Consider the following 13413-nt stretch of genomic DNA (forward strand, 5'->3'; position numbering starts at 1 on the left):
GTCTGTGTACATGTGAGGAAGCCTGAGTGTATTTGCTGTGTGCAGCAACCACAAATAAATACGGCAGCATTTGGGTGTTCTCTTTCTGACCTTGTGCTTTAGTAACGTGTCTGATCACCTGTACAGTGGACAGGTGTTACCTGACTGTCACAACTGTAGAGTAGCGGTCCCCAACCCTCGGGCCACGGACCAGTATGTGAGTCGGTTGGTACTGGGACGCAAGAGTTGAGGCCTGGGTGTGAAATTTATGGTTTTCAGGGTTTTCATCGGTTTTTAGGGTAATCTTTTTTAAAAAAATTTTATCGTTATCTCGATTTGTTGGTGCCGGTACTGGTTTTATTTTGTTGTATTTATCCGCGACACCTTAAAGGCCGGTTCGTGAAAATATTGTCGGGCATAAACCGGTCCATGGCGCAGAAAAGGGGACCGCTGCTGTAGAGCAAAAAACTATTAACTTTTATTTACAGCAGCAGGACGGAACAGCTGATCAGGGGTGCTTGGTGTATTCACATGAATCATTGATGACGATGCAGCTGCAGTATCAAACGTACTGTTCACTGCGCTGCTCTCTGATTGGCTAATCAGGAGTTCTCTTCTTTTGTACTCCGTCGTAGTGTGACGGTGACGTATTTCCGGTGCCATCATCGTGAAGCAGTTAGGCTGCCGGAAGCGGAGAAGAAGAAACGGTTTGTTGTTGCGTTTCACAGACGCGTCGAAAGCTGTGGTCTCACCTGGCGGACAGGTGAGTGCAGAACCTGGTAATACGAACCGGATCGAGCTTAGCGCTCTGACCGGGAGCTGATTATCGCGCTTAGCTTTTGCTAATTGAACTAGCTGTGCTAAGAGTGGCTCCGCGCTAGCCTTAGCACCGTGCTAACGGCACCCGGGCCAGTGTTACAGTTACATCTCCGTGTTCACCTGTTGGATCCGCGGTAAGGATGACCGGGAGACCAGGTGGAAGGAAGTCTGAGGTTGTTGTTCTGAATTAAAATAATTTAATGTACGAGCTGGAGACAGAGAGCTCTTTTTGGCAGGTCTTTAATCTTACTGCATGACGGACGGACGGACGGACACACTGACAGACAGAGAGGACCGCTCGGTGAAAAAGACGAATCTGTGGATCCAACATGTGTCCAAAGGTTGATTCTGTTCATCTGGACGTTTCAGTGGGAGAAATGTTTCGTCACTCATCCAAGTGACGTCTTCAGTCTCAGCTGACTGCAGGTTTCAATCTTATAAACAGGACATTTGCATAATGACTGAAACCAGCCCACTGAAGGAACAATGGGCTGGGAGGTCAGTTCCTTAATCATAATTATGCAAATTCTCATGACCATTGATCAACAACCACTGATCAATGGTCATGAGTCCCATTCACAGTGTTGGGGAATGGCTGCAATCACAGCATTGTAAGATGGTGACAGATGTACCCTTAGGCCCCCTCCTCGATTCAGAGATGGTCTTTCCCTTTTCACGTAAATGGCCTCTTTTGAGGTTTACTTACCTGGATGATTGAGCATGCATCAAGACGATGCAACATGTGGTACCCGGAGAGTGGAATATGTAAACAACCCTAACCAGTTAACCTGGAGCTCCGCCTCCGCTGTAGCCTGGCTCCGCCTCAGGTCAGGCCACGATGATGTGAAGGACGGGTACTTCACCCGAAAGAGTTTAGGTTAAAGGTTATGGTTTAGGGTTAAAACAGGGTGCCTGTTATAGCATAATTGTGTTCTGAGCGCGTGCACAACATGGTTATTACATGAGCCAATCATGGCTGGCTCTGATTGGCTGCAGTAGGCTTTTCCGGGTCACATGTTTCTGACAAATTCCTCGTCTTTCTGCAGGAGTCACATCCCCACCTCCTCTCAGCGGATTTTCTGCAGGTCGAAGGTCATGGCACTGATCTCTTTGGAGGATCTCGATGGATTGGATGATGAGCAGCTGGACGATGACATCACAGACAACCCCGAGCCAATGGGTGAAGATGAGTCGGAGCGGCTGATGAGTCACTGGCAGGCCGTCGCCAGCACACACCAGGTGTCAGTTCCTCAAGGTCAGGGGGTGTGGCCAGTTTCTGTGTGATGCAGGCACTGATTGATCAGGGGTTGATTGTTTATGTGCTTATTTCTATACAAGGCCTCTGATTGATGCTCAGCATGGAGATGTTCAGGTGTGTTTTTTTCACCTGTCATATTTCGCCCCAAAAAGGGGTGTAACCACTCAGAATGATAACTTACCTGTCTGAGTGGCTCCGCCCCACCATAGTGCTCTGATCCATGGTGGAGGCTTCGTGGTAGCAACTGCCGCCTCTCCTCAGCTGGTTGCTCTCTCACTTCAATTCAATTCAGTTTTATTTACACAGCGCCAAATCACAACAACAGTCGCCTCAAGGCGCTTTATATTGTACAGTAGATCCTACAATAATACATACAGAGAAAAACCCAACAATCATATGACCCCCTATGAGCAAGCACTTTGGCGACAGTGGGAAGGAAAAACTCCCTTTTAACAGGAAGAAACCTCCGACAGAACCAGGCTCAGGGAGGGGCGGGGCCAGCTGCTGTGATTGGTTGGGGTGAGAGAAGGAAGACAGGATAAAGACATGCTGTGGAAGAGAGACAGAGATTAATAACAAGGATGATTCAGCAGAGAGGTCTGTTAACACACAGTGAGTGAAGAAGGTGGTTAAATGATTACTGTGGGTGGATTATATCTTTAAAGTCAGTTACAGCACTTTCAGAAAGACATCTGCTGTGATGAAATCTTCTCTTCACTGCTGTGAATCAATTACTGCACAGAAAACAGAAACTTCCTGTTCTGTTTTCCAGAAATGAGAGGACCCATACAGGAAATGACACGCAACAGCCAGCAGAGGGAGCCCCTCCCCTTCACACCCATCTCAAGCCACGAGAAGGTAAATGCCATGACCCTAAACCCTAACCCCGCCCCCCTCTCCGTTAGTGCTGACGTGTGGTACCACCCACAGATGGGGGAGGTGCTGTACGAGGAGCGGCTGTACCCGGCGGGTCACTGGGCGTCCGTGACACGGGGAGACGACCTGTACGAGCAGAGCATCTCCATGGCCTTCATGAAGCTGATGCGCTTCATCTGCAAGGAGAATTCTGCAGGTCAGGCTACGCCCACCACCCGCCAGCCACACCGCACGCTTGCTGGACCGTTCAGCTGCGATTGATGCCTGCAGGTCACGTGATTGTGTTGTTGCTCACGTACAGGTAGATACCTGGGGATGACCGTACCCATCATCAGTTACATCCGCATGGCGAAGGATGGCAAGACGTTCGAGAAGGATGTGGAGACGGCGTTTTTCCTTCCCGCCGCGCTCCAGCAGAGCCCGCCGCAATCCTGCGACCCTGACATCAGCATCGTCTACAGACAGCCAATCAGAGTGGTCACCAGGTGAGAACATCATTGCCACATTGTGGTTTGTGATGTGGGCGGGGTCACAGAAGACAACCTGAACAGGAAATGTGACATCAGACAATGATAATAACAACAACAATAACAATTGAATGATTGAAGCTGCAGAGGTTAAAGTGCAGCAGCGAGCTGAGCACTGATTGGCTGTTGTGATCATACTTCAACCATCAGCAGACATGAAGAGGTGACAGGAAGTGACCCGTCAGAAGGGGGTTTTGAACGCTGAAGCCTTTTCTCAATTCTCAAGTACAGAGAAAGCGAGCACAGACTCGCGATTTGTACAGTTGGAACACCAGCGTACTTGATGATGTCACCGGTCCGGCGTTTTTACTGCCGTCGCCTCTTTAACTGTGAGTAACATGTTATGAAGCTGAACTTTAATCTCAGCCAAACTGATTTACTCAGGAACAAATAAAACACTGAAAAAAGCCAAACAATAACATGTTTAAGTTATCTAAGTGACTCATATATCATGTTTAACCTGAGTAGCGAAAGACCGGGGGGGTGAAAACGATGTGCCGGGAGTCCGCTGTTCTCACCGGCTCTAGTGATCCTCAACCTCGCGGTCTGCTATGGAGCTGGCAGGTGACAGCACGTCTGGAAATATATGATAATATATCCTGATAAATCCAGCAGATATTTGAAGTTTACACAGCTACATTTTCGCTTGAAAATAACTTTATTTTGTGACCCAGAAAGAGTAATATTTAAAAGTTTTTAACCGCGTTTGAGTTTTGGACGAAATGCACTCTGGGATATTTAGCTGTACCAAGTACACAGAAGTCACCACGGATGCATGCTCGATAAAACAGGCGCAGCGAGAACACATCCGGGACTCTTTCGCGTTCTCGGCTTGATGCTTTGAATTGGAACGGTACTTGGTCTCTGACTGATGATGTATCACCAGTGCAAGAACACACAAGTACGAATATTGAGACAGGCCCTGAGTCATCAGACGGTGGGGGTGCGTCGGGTTTTGCGTCAAATTAACGACTCTGCTTTCTGATTGGGTGCAGGCCGTTCTTCGGGACGACCACGGAGGAGACGGTGGGCCGGCAGATCCTGCTGCTGTGGGAGATTCTCGGCGCCACTGACGAGCTGCACAGCGATCGGTACGCCGTGGCCGTGTACGAGAACCCGGGTGTGCCGCGACGCCGGAACGAGCTCTGGTTCATCAGGCGTGATCTTTAGGCTCCTCCCATCATGCTCTATTTCAGCACGTCCACTCACAGCTTCCTGTCAAACTGACATCAGAGCAGTCATCTGTTATGAGGACACTAAGCCCCACCCTTTCTATTAGCTCACACTTCACAGGTCTGTTCTGATTGGCTGGAGCAAGGCGATGATGCCATAAGGGCTGATTGTGATTGGTTTGTTGGTTTACTTACATCATGTAACATTTATTTACAAAGACAAAAAGGAGGCTCCGCCCACATCTTTTCCAGTAATGCAATCCTCATCGGTGATGCAATCGTGACCGCTGCCGTGGCGTCCATTCGCATCTCTTTGAATTTCTGCAAAACAGGAAGTGACATGGTGTCGGTACTGGCACTTCCAGTTTAGTCTGATTGTAGCAACCAATCAGCTGAAAAAGCCACCTGAAAAGAACCCCTCCCCCTGGTCCCGTCTGAAGACTGAGGTATTGATAGGGATGGGTATCGTTTAGGTTTTATCCGATACCAGTACCAAACCGGTACTTTTGAAACGGTGCCGGTGCTTAAAGAATCAAGAACACAAACTTTGTCCAAAAAGCTCTCATGTTCAGCTGTTTTTTTGTAAAAAGATAACAATGTAAGCCTTTTCTGCAGCTATAGGGCATATATGGTATCACTCTTGGCTGGAAGCAGTGCTTAAACAATGAAAAAAACACAAACTTTGTCCAAAAACCTCTCAAGTTTAGCTGTTTCCCACTTTTTCTTTGGTCATTTTAGCCTTGTTGGCCAGGGTGAAGGGAGTATCTGCCATCAAACAAGAAGACAGCCGCATGTAACTACGACGGTGTTTGCTAGTTCACCTTACATGCATTAATGTAACAACGTGGTTAGCCTACTCAACGTAAATTACACACGAACAACATTAAGCTACTCACGCAGAGAAGAACGGCTGCTGCTGCCATCATCATCCGTCATCATTTCTGCTACACTGGCAGGGCTAGGGGCCAGGACTCTCCTCTTCGGGTTCTTGGGGGATGTTGCTAACTCCGGGTCCGATAACAGGCACCACACCTGCAGTAGTGCTCGGTGTGAGGTCTCGCAGCAAGCTATCAAATACGGTGCATTTCTCGGCTTTAAAAAAACGCTATGCGTCGCCAGGTGTTTCATCAGATTCGAGGTGTTACCTCCTTTGACAGTATCACAGTATCACCTTAAAGCACTTGTTGCAGGCTGCTGAGTTTGCATCTTTTGCTGTGAAGTACAGCCAGACTTTTGACCGCTTCGCCTTGGGCATTTTTAATCTGTAGCTCTGCTCTAAAAGAACGTACGTACCTGGACCCGCCTACTACTCTCGCAAAGGTAAAATGATTGGCTAGAATCCAAAGTGTATGACATCTCAGTAAAAAAAAAGCACCGAAATGTGCGCTGCTTTTCGGTCTGGTTACTACCGTTTATGTCAGAACCGGTGCCATACCGGTACCCATCCCTAGGTATTGATCACATGATCAACGGCAGCCTGAAACCTTAACACATGTGGTCGAGTGCGGCGAGCCCGAAGGTCTCATACATGTCATCGCCAGAGGGGGGAGGGGTCACGGGTCAGTATGTTTTTTATGCGCTGACATCACCAGTGCGTTCAGATGATTCCTCTAAATCATTCAAGCACATCACACGTCACATGACTCCTTCAGACATCTGGCCGTCTCGCGTGTGGTTCCTCACAGGACTGTGATGTCACTGTGATGTCAAAGGTTTTGAATGTTGTGCAGATTTTGTGTGTTGTTTTTGTTTTTCCTGCTTTGTGTAAAAATCTTGAAATAAAATGTTTGATTTCAACAAAGTTTGACTCGTTCTCTGACTCGGCAGCTCTGATTGGTTCTCGCTGGCACCTCCGTTTATGAAGCCACTGCTTCTCACGCTTTGACGGTTTCAGTTTCCCATTGGCCTGCAGGGGGCGCTGTGTGGGTCCAACAGCGACGCTCACTTTGATACTGAAAAAATGCTTTGAACGATGGCAACGCCGAGTAAAACGCTTTCCTGTGTTTTTTCTTTTGGATAAACTTTATTTCCACCAGCTTCTTTTACATATATAGTTTATTTTTTTCTAGTTTCAATCCTGTGTCGCTCTTTTGGTGTGTGGGAGGGGCTGAGAGGCGGAGTCTTGCTGCTGGCTTTGCCGATGTTTGGAGTCCAGGCGGAGCTCCTGAGCCGCAGGTTTGTTTGCTCGTCTCTGTTGTCACTCGATAATAAGCCAGTTAAGAAGTTGACGGAAGTGACCCACTGCAGTTTTTGATGACATCAGTTTTTGAGGTCGTTCTTGAATGCATGCGACCCGTTCCTGTAAGTCTGCAGGTGCTCATAACTTTACTTTCACTGAGAAATTGGGGACTTATGTGGGGTCAGTGAACAACAGTGTGGAAAGTCGTTCCCAGAGTATGCAAGGCCACTTGAGTTTTGAGAAGGCAGTGAACTTCCCAGATGCTGGAACCCACCATATGAATATGGGAAGGAGTCACAGGCTACATGGACGGAGCCTGTATTCCCATAAAATGTGCCTCCACCCCAGATGCTGAGGACAACTGGTTTTCCATTAATGTCCAAGGTGTGTGCACTCCCCAGTTACAGTTTTCTAATATTGTTGCATTTTGGAAAGGTGCAGCTCACGATTCCTGGGTTTGACTTACCTCATCACTGCGCGCTCAGTTTAAAGAGGAGATCATGATGGATTGTTGCTTGGTGACAGTGCGTCACCCACCTGAGCAAAGGTGCGCACCAGGGCTCTAGTGGAGTGTGTGTTTGGTGGAGTCGTTTCCAGTCCCTAAGAATACGCTTCCATTCACACCAAAAAGATGCTGCATCATCACATCGCCACCGCTGTTCTTCATGACTCCCTGAAAGAGCACGGATGCCCACACCCTCCAATGCTGTACCTTCAGTTCCAACCAACCACAGACAAGGACCTGCTTACAGAGATGTAAGCCGCCGACATGCCACCGTTCTGCTTTGATACACATTTTCACACGTCGTGGTCAAATGACGCAATCTGTATTTGTGTCCATGAAAGAGTCATATGACAGGATGTAACACTTTTTAATTCATTGCAGAAATATTGAAATAAAAGGTGGAAGTGAGTCGGTCGCAGCAGCATAGATTTACATCACTGTAAACATTTTAACCAGCTGCCGTTTATCTTCATGCAACCTGCGACTAACACACACGTACACCTGCTCAGAGTGTGAACGTGAAGAGCAGATTTTCTGCTTGTATCATAATAATTTCACACACATGACACAAACAGCACACTTAGCCGGAGATGTTCGCATTAAGCTGTTTAATGATGCGATTGAGCAGTTTCACAAACAGCGTTAGCTTTTTGCTAACGTTGTGGTGACGTGTTTGTTGCTGTGACATCGTCACCTTTATGAGCTCGAGAAGCTGCTCCTGCACAGGCAGATCCTACCTACCTGTGTGTGTGTGTCTGTGTGTGTGTGTGTGTGTCTACGCTGTGTGTGTGTGTGTGTGTCTGTGTGTGTGTGTCTGTGTGTCTGTGTGTCTGTGTGTGTGTCTGTCTGTCTGTGTGTGTGTCTATGCTGTGTGTGTGTGTCTGTGTGTGTGTGTGTCTACGCTGTCTGTGTGTGTGTGTCTGTGTGTGTGTGTGTCTACGCTGTGTGTGTGTGTGTGCTGTGTTTGTGTGTGTGTGTGTGTGTGTCTGTGTGTGTGTCTGTCTGTCTGTGTGTGTGTCTATGCTGTGTGTGTGTGTCTGTGTGTGTGTGCTGTGTGTCTGTGTGTGTGTGTGTGTCTATGCTGTGTGTGTGTGTCTGTGTGTGTGTGTGTCTACGCTGTGTGTGTGTCTGTGTGTGTGTGTCTGTGTGTGTCTATGCTGTGTGTGTGTGTGTGTCTGTGTGTGTGTGTGTCTATGCTGTGTGTGTGTGTGTGTCTGTGTGTGTGTGTGTCTACGCTGTGTGTGTGTGCTGTGTGTCTGTGTCTGTGTGTCTGTGTGTCTGTGTGTGTGTGTCTACGCTGTGTGTGTCTGTGTGTGCTGTGTGTGTGTGTGTGTGTGTGTCTACGCTGTGTTTGTGTGTCTGTGTGTGTGTGTCTGTGTGTGTCTATGCTGTGTGTGTGTGTCTGTGTGTGTCTACGCTGTGTGTGTGTGTGTCTATGCTGTGTGTGTGTGTGTCTACGCTGTGTTTGTGTGTCTGTGTGTGTGTGTCTGTGTGTGTCTATGCTGTGTGTGTGTGTCTGTGTGTGTCTACGCTGTGTGTGTGTGTGTCTATGCTGTGTGTGTGTGTGTGTGTGTGTGTCTACGCTGTGTTTGTGTGTCTGTGTGTGTGTGTCTGTGTGTGTCTATGCTGTGTGTGTGTGTCTGTGTGTGTCTACGCTGTGTGTGTGTGTGTCTATGCTGTGTGTGTGTGTGTGTCTACGCTGTGTGTGTGTGTGCTGTGTGTCTGTGTGTGTGTGTGTGTGTGTGTGTCTACGCTGTGTGTGTGTGTGTGCTGTGTGTCTGTCTGTGTGTGTGTGTGTGTCTATGCTGTGTGTGTGTGCTGTGTGTGTGTGTCTGTGTGTGTGTGTGCTGTGTGTGTCTCTGTGTGTGTGTGTGTGCTGTGTGTCTGTGTGTGTGTCTACGCTGTGTGTGTGTGTCTGTGTGTGTGTGTCTATGCTGTGTCTGTGTGTGTGTGTCTGTGTGTGTGTGTCTGTGTGTGTGTCTGTGTGTCTATGCTGTGTCTGTGTGTGTGTGTGCTGTGTGTGTCTCTGTGTGTGTGTGTGTGCTGTGTGTCTGTGTGTGTGTCTACGCTGTGTGTCTGTGTGTGTGTGTGCTGTGTGTGTGTGTGTGTGTGTCTGTGTGTCTGTGTGTGTGTGTCTACGCTGTGTGTGTGTGTCTGTGTCTGTGTGTCTATGCTGTGTCTGTGTGTGTGTGTCTGTGTGTGTGTGTGTGTCTATGCTGTGTCTGTGTGTGTGTGTGTGTGTGTGTGTGTGTGTCTGTGTGAAACATTCAGAGTGAAATTGATCTAAACGTGAACCCTTGATGTCTGCAGTCTAAGATGGAGGTCACATGACCGCAGCCCTGCGCCCCCTCCGAGGCAGGCAGGGGTCAGAGGTCAGCAGAAGAAATGTGACGGCGACCTGAGCCCGGGACACTCAGAGGAAATGTCAGTGTCCATTTAAAACGCTGCCTCCACCTTTTTCACCGTTAGCAAAGCGCACAGAGTCTTTAAATTTTCATCAGTGCCCCGCCCCCGCCTGCCCGAGCGGCGTGATCAATTATTCAGGCAGCGCTGAGGTCGACACTCTCACAGAGGAGACGCTGCAGAAAACTCCCATAAACTCAAACCGGCTCCATCTGTGCCTTCATCATCACAGCTCACCTCCAGCATCAAACGACCCACTGTGACCTCACTTCCTGAAACACTTCAGCTTCCTCCTCATCCTCGTCTTCATCCTGGGCCTAAAGCGTGTTCAGCCTCCACCTGCTCCGGTTCAGGCAGGTGATGGAGGTGTGTGTGGGGGTGTCACATGATTCTTTCAGTTGGATGAGCTGCACTTACGAGGTTTCATCAGGACTCTGAGGTTTTAGCAGCTGCGGAGGCTGCTGATTGGTCGGCTGATGCTGAGTCAGCTGCTCCTCATCCTCACCGCAGCGCTGCTCAGAGATTTGGGATTACAGACCGGAATTTTATTACCTGCACATTTATTACATGTGGCTGAATTCCTGATGTCACTCCTTGTAAATAAACAGTCTGGTCGGCCTCACCCCAGATTCCACGTTTCGGCGCGTCAGCTGTCTGTTTGTCTGAGGTGGCGGGTTTAGAGCCGTGTTTTTATTGGCTGCTGGTTGCGAGTGTCTGACGCTCGCTGTGTGGAGGCATCGCCGAGCGCCTCGGGTAGACAAACATGAAGCGACAGCTGCAGAGGAAGATCTACCTGAAGGTCACCTCGGACAGTTCGTGTGTCATCAGAGCTCATCTTCATCATCCTGTCGAAGAGTTCAGACATTCGACGTGTTTTCATTCCCCTGGCGTCCAGAGTCTATGCCTCGCTCTGATTGGTCGTTGCAGTCTCAGCTGTTTATTAGTCAAAGATTAAAACAAAGGTCATTTTTCGTTTCTAGGATCGTCAGCGTGACGCTACGCTTGCCATCTCCTCGCCGTGGACAACCTAAACCAGCAAAGTGCAGGTTTAGTTACCCATGATGCATCAGGAAGACTGGTCGTCTTTGTCACCCTGAAAAGTGATGAAACGCGTTGGTGACCTCTGGAACAACCTTTAGCGCTCCAATCAGAGCGTCAGTGACGCTGTGACATCAGAGAAACGTGACCAGGAGCAGCACCAAAGCGCTGACTGACGGCCTCGTGTTCACAGCGGCGCTGACACCTGAACATCTGAAACGGCCTCTTTCAGCGGCAGAAACATGAAGCCGAGCATCTCAAGGAGAAAGGGTTAAACGCCGCGGCGGCTCCGTCTGAATCTTTCTGCGCCGTGATTTTCTCTGCGTTTCATCAGAGTTTCATCACATTAAAGGGACAGTCTGACGCACGCAGGCCCACTTCCTGCTGCTCACGCGTGACTGTGGCCTCAGCAGCTGAGGACAAGGCCCCGCCCCCTCCTTCCTGACCAGAGGCGTGCAGTCACCCTGCAGTTTAAAGCGGTTTACATCGTTATCTGCCTGCAGGGAGTCTGAACTCGGCTCCTTGCTCTATGTGGAGGTGGTGGGGAGGAGGCAGCATTATGGCAGCCCGGCAGGCGGCAGCACGGGGGTGGAGGTGCCTCAGGTCACCCCGAGAGCCGCCGCTTAGGTTTAACGAGGCCGACAGCCGAGCACCGGTTTCACCCGGCCTCATTAAAGCGGGAGAACAAACCGATCTTAATGAGGAGAACATGAAGGCGCGTGGGTGTTGTCACGGCAACAGGGACAGCTGAGGATGGAGATGGAGTCTCCTTACTGAGCTGAGGTCAAAGACACTGATGAGCTGTAACTAACAGGCTCCTCATGTCACATGACCAACAAGCATCACCTGAGGAAGCGTGGGCTGGGCTCCGGTGCCCGCAGGCTGAGCGTGCGTCCGATCGATCGACCCGCAGCAGCTGATCTGAGTAATATTTGAGCGATTAGCTCTTTGACACCAAACTGAGCTTCACTCGTCTTCATCGAAACGCCGTCAGGAGCGGGGGCGTTCAGAATATTCATCCATAAAGAAAATGGCAGCACGTCAGGTTGAGCCTGCGTCTGCAGCGGCGCGGCGTCACGTGTCAGCAGGTGTTCACTCTGCAGAACAACGAAGGTTTAAATGAAGAGCAAAGTTTAGATTATGGAAACAAACATGAATTTACTAAAGTACTCGAGTACTCCCCCTTCCCCCGTTACAGAGGCATCATTTATTATTTTGACATCATTTGGACATTTGTGTGTGTGTGTCTGTTGTGTGTGTGCTTGTGTGTGTGTCTGTCTGTTGTGTGTCTTCAGTCAGGGATCGTGATTCTGGCCGGTCCAGGCTGGTCCAGCCCCTTCGGACCCTGCATCACCTGATAAGTTCAGATAAAAGAAGACGCACCTTCAAAGAGAGCGCACCTGCTCAGACTGGCTAATTACGACACTTACTGAGCATGAGCAGACCGACGGACCGGCTCGGTCTGCAGGTCCGATACCAACACAAAGGCCCGGATTCTTCCGCCTGAACCAGCAGACTCTGAATTCAGTGAAACACGGTGGCTGCACTGATGTCACTGCTGGCCGTTTTGGGTTGGGGTTCAGGCCCGGCTGCAGGCGCGCTCACTCCTGCTACCATCGACAGCTGCTCAGCATGCAGACGGCGTACGGGTTTCTGTTTTTCTGTGCACGCTGAAACATGTTCACGATGGAGAACAAAGAGTGCTCCTGCCTCATTAAAGTCTCGCAGTCTTCCTCCAGCTGATCAGAATAAAGATGGAGACTTTATGTAACGTCTCATTAAAATGGACACGCCGCTGTGAGCGGAGGATGCTCCTCTCTCTCCGAACGCATCCGAGGAACAACAACAGCTCAGCCAAGGCATCACGGTGTCCCTGCACACTGCGCACACAAAAAACAAAGACTCCGACACACAGGAAGTCAACAACCACAGTAACACAGAGTAAGGCAGCGTGAAACAGCAAAGAGACAGAAAGCTAATATTCAAAAGCAAAAATGTCCTCTGTAACGACTCCACAGCTACAGACGGAAAACCAACCAACTGGACGGAGAGCAGGACTTAGTGACAGCGAGAAGGAAGATCTCCCTTTAAACAGGGAAACACGTCCAACAGAGCATGATTAATGTCATTAGCAGCACTGAAGAGAAGACAGAGAGCATTAATGTAACAATTAGAATGATGCTTTCAGCACAAAGCACCGCATTGACTGAAGACATCATCTGTCGGCCTGCCGATAGGCTGCTCACCTGTAGACCCCTCCTCACCATGTGACAGCTGGATGTGGGAAAAGTACAGATATTCTGTACTGCAGTAGAAGTACACTTACTAGTGTTGAAAATACTGCAGTAAAAGTTGAAGTACTGATTCAACTTCTGTACTGAAGTAAGAGGGAAAGGTACCGTCTCTGTGGATGTACAGACCTGGATTCAGCCAGATGTGAGCAGATGTTTCCTGAGCTGATTTCATCCTCCACACTGACAGCACTGTTTATGCTGTCTTTAGTTGGTATGAAGGTGAAGTTCAGTGAATGAGTCTCTGCTTGATGGAAGCTAACTGTGAGCATGAACCCACAGCCACTGTGCAGCAGTCACACTCTTCTTTACTTTAAACCCATCACAGTGCAGCAAACTAAGTTAGCTCTGTCTTTGCTCTCCCTG

At 49.2% G+C, this 13413-nt stretch overlaps 2 protein-coding genes across 3 annotated transcripts in view; one reads left to right on the forward strand and one right to left on the reverse strand.

Annotated features, from left to right (window-relative positions):
- The window catches only part of zgc:110222 (uncharacterized protein LOC550336 homolog), a 102089-nt gene that overhangs the window by 39667 nt on the left and 49009 nt on the right, over nt 1–13413 (reverse strand). The gene's annotated exons all lie outside the window — the stretch shown is intronic.
- On the forward strand, nt 617–6432 carry soul4 (heme-binding protein soul4). 2 transcript variants are annotated; one of them, XM_063477168.1, is made up of 6 exons: nt 617–742; nt 1845–2053; nt 2829–2914; nt 2987–3128; nt 3234–3417; nt 4455–6432. In XM_063477168.1, exons 2-6 carry the CDS (start codon nt 1894–1896, stop codon nt 4627–4629), a joined length of 747 nt encoding a protein of 248 aa, XP_063333238.1. In that variant the 5' UTR covers nt 617–742; nt 1845–1893; the 3' UTR covers nt 4630–6432. The 2 variants fall into 2 exon arrangements, with proteins under 2 accessions (XP_063333238.1, XP_063333237.1); XM_063477167.1 differs by having other exon boundaries at nt 2829–3128.

This window comes from Pelmatolapia mariae, linkage group LG6 (genome assembly GCF_036321145.2).
Source record: "Pelmatolapia mariae isolate MD_Pm_ZW linkage group LG6, Pm_UMD_F_2, whole genome shotgun sequence".
Taxonomy (NCBI): domain Eukaryota; kingdom Metazoa; phylum Chordata; class Actinopteri; order Cichliformes; family Cichlidae; genus Pelmatolapia; species Pelmatolapia mariae.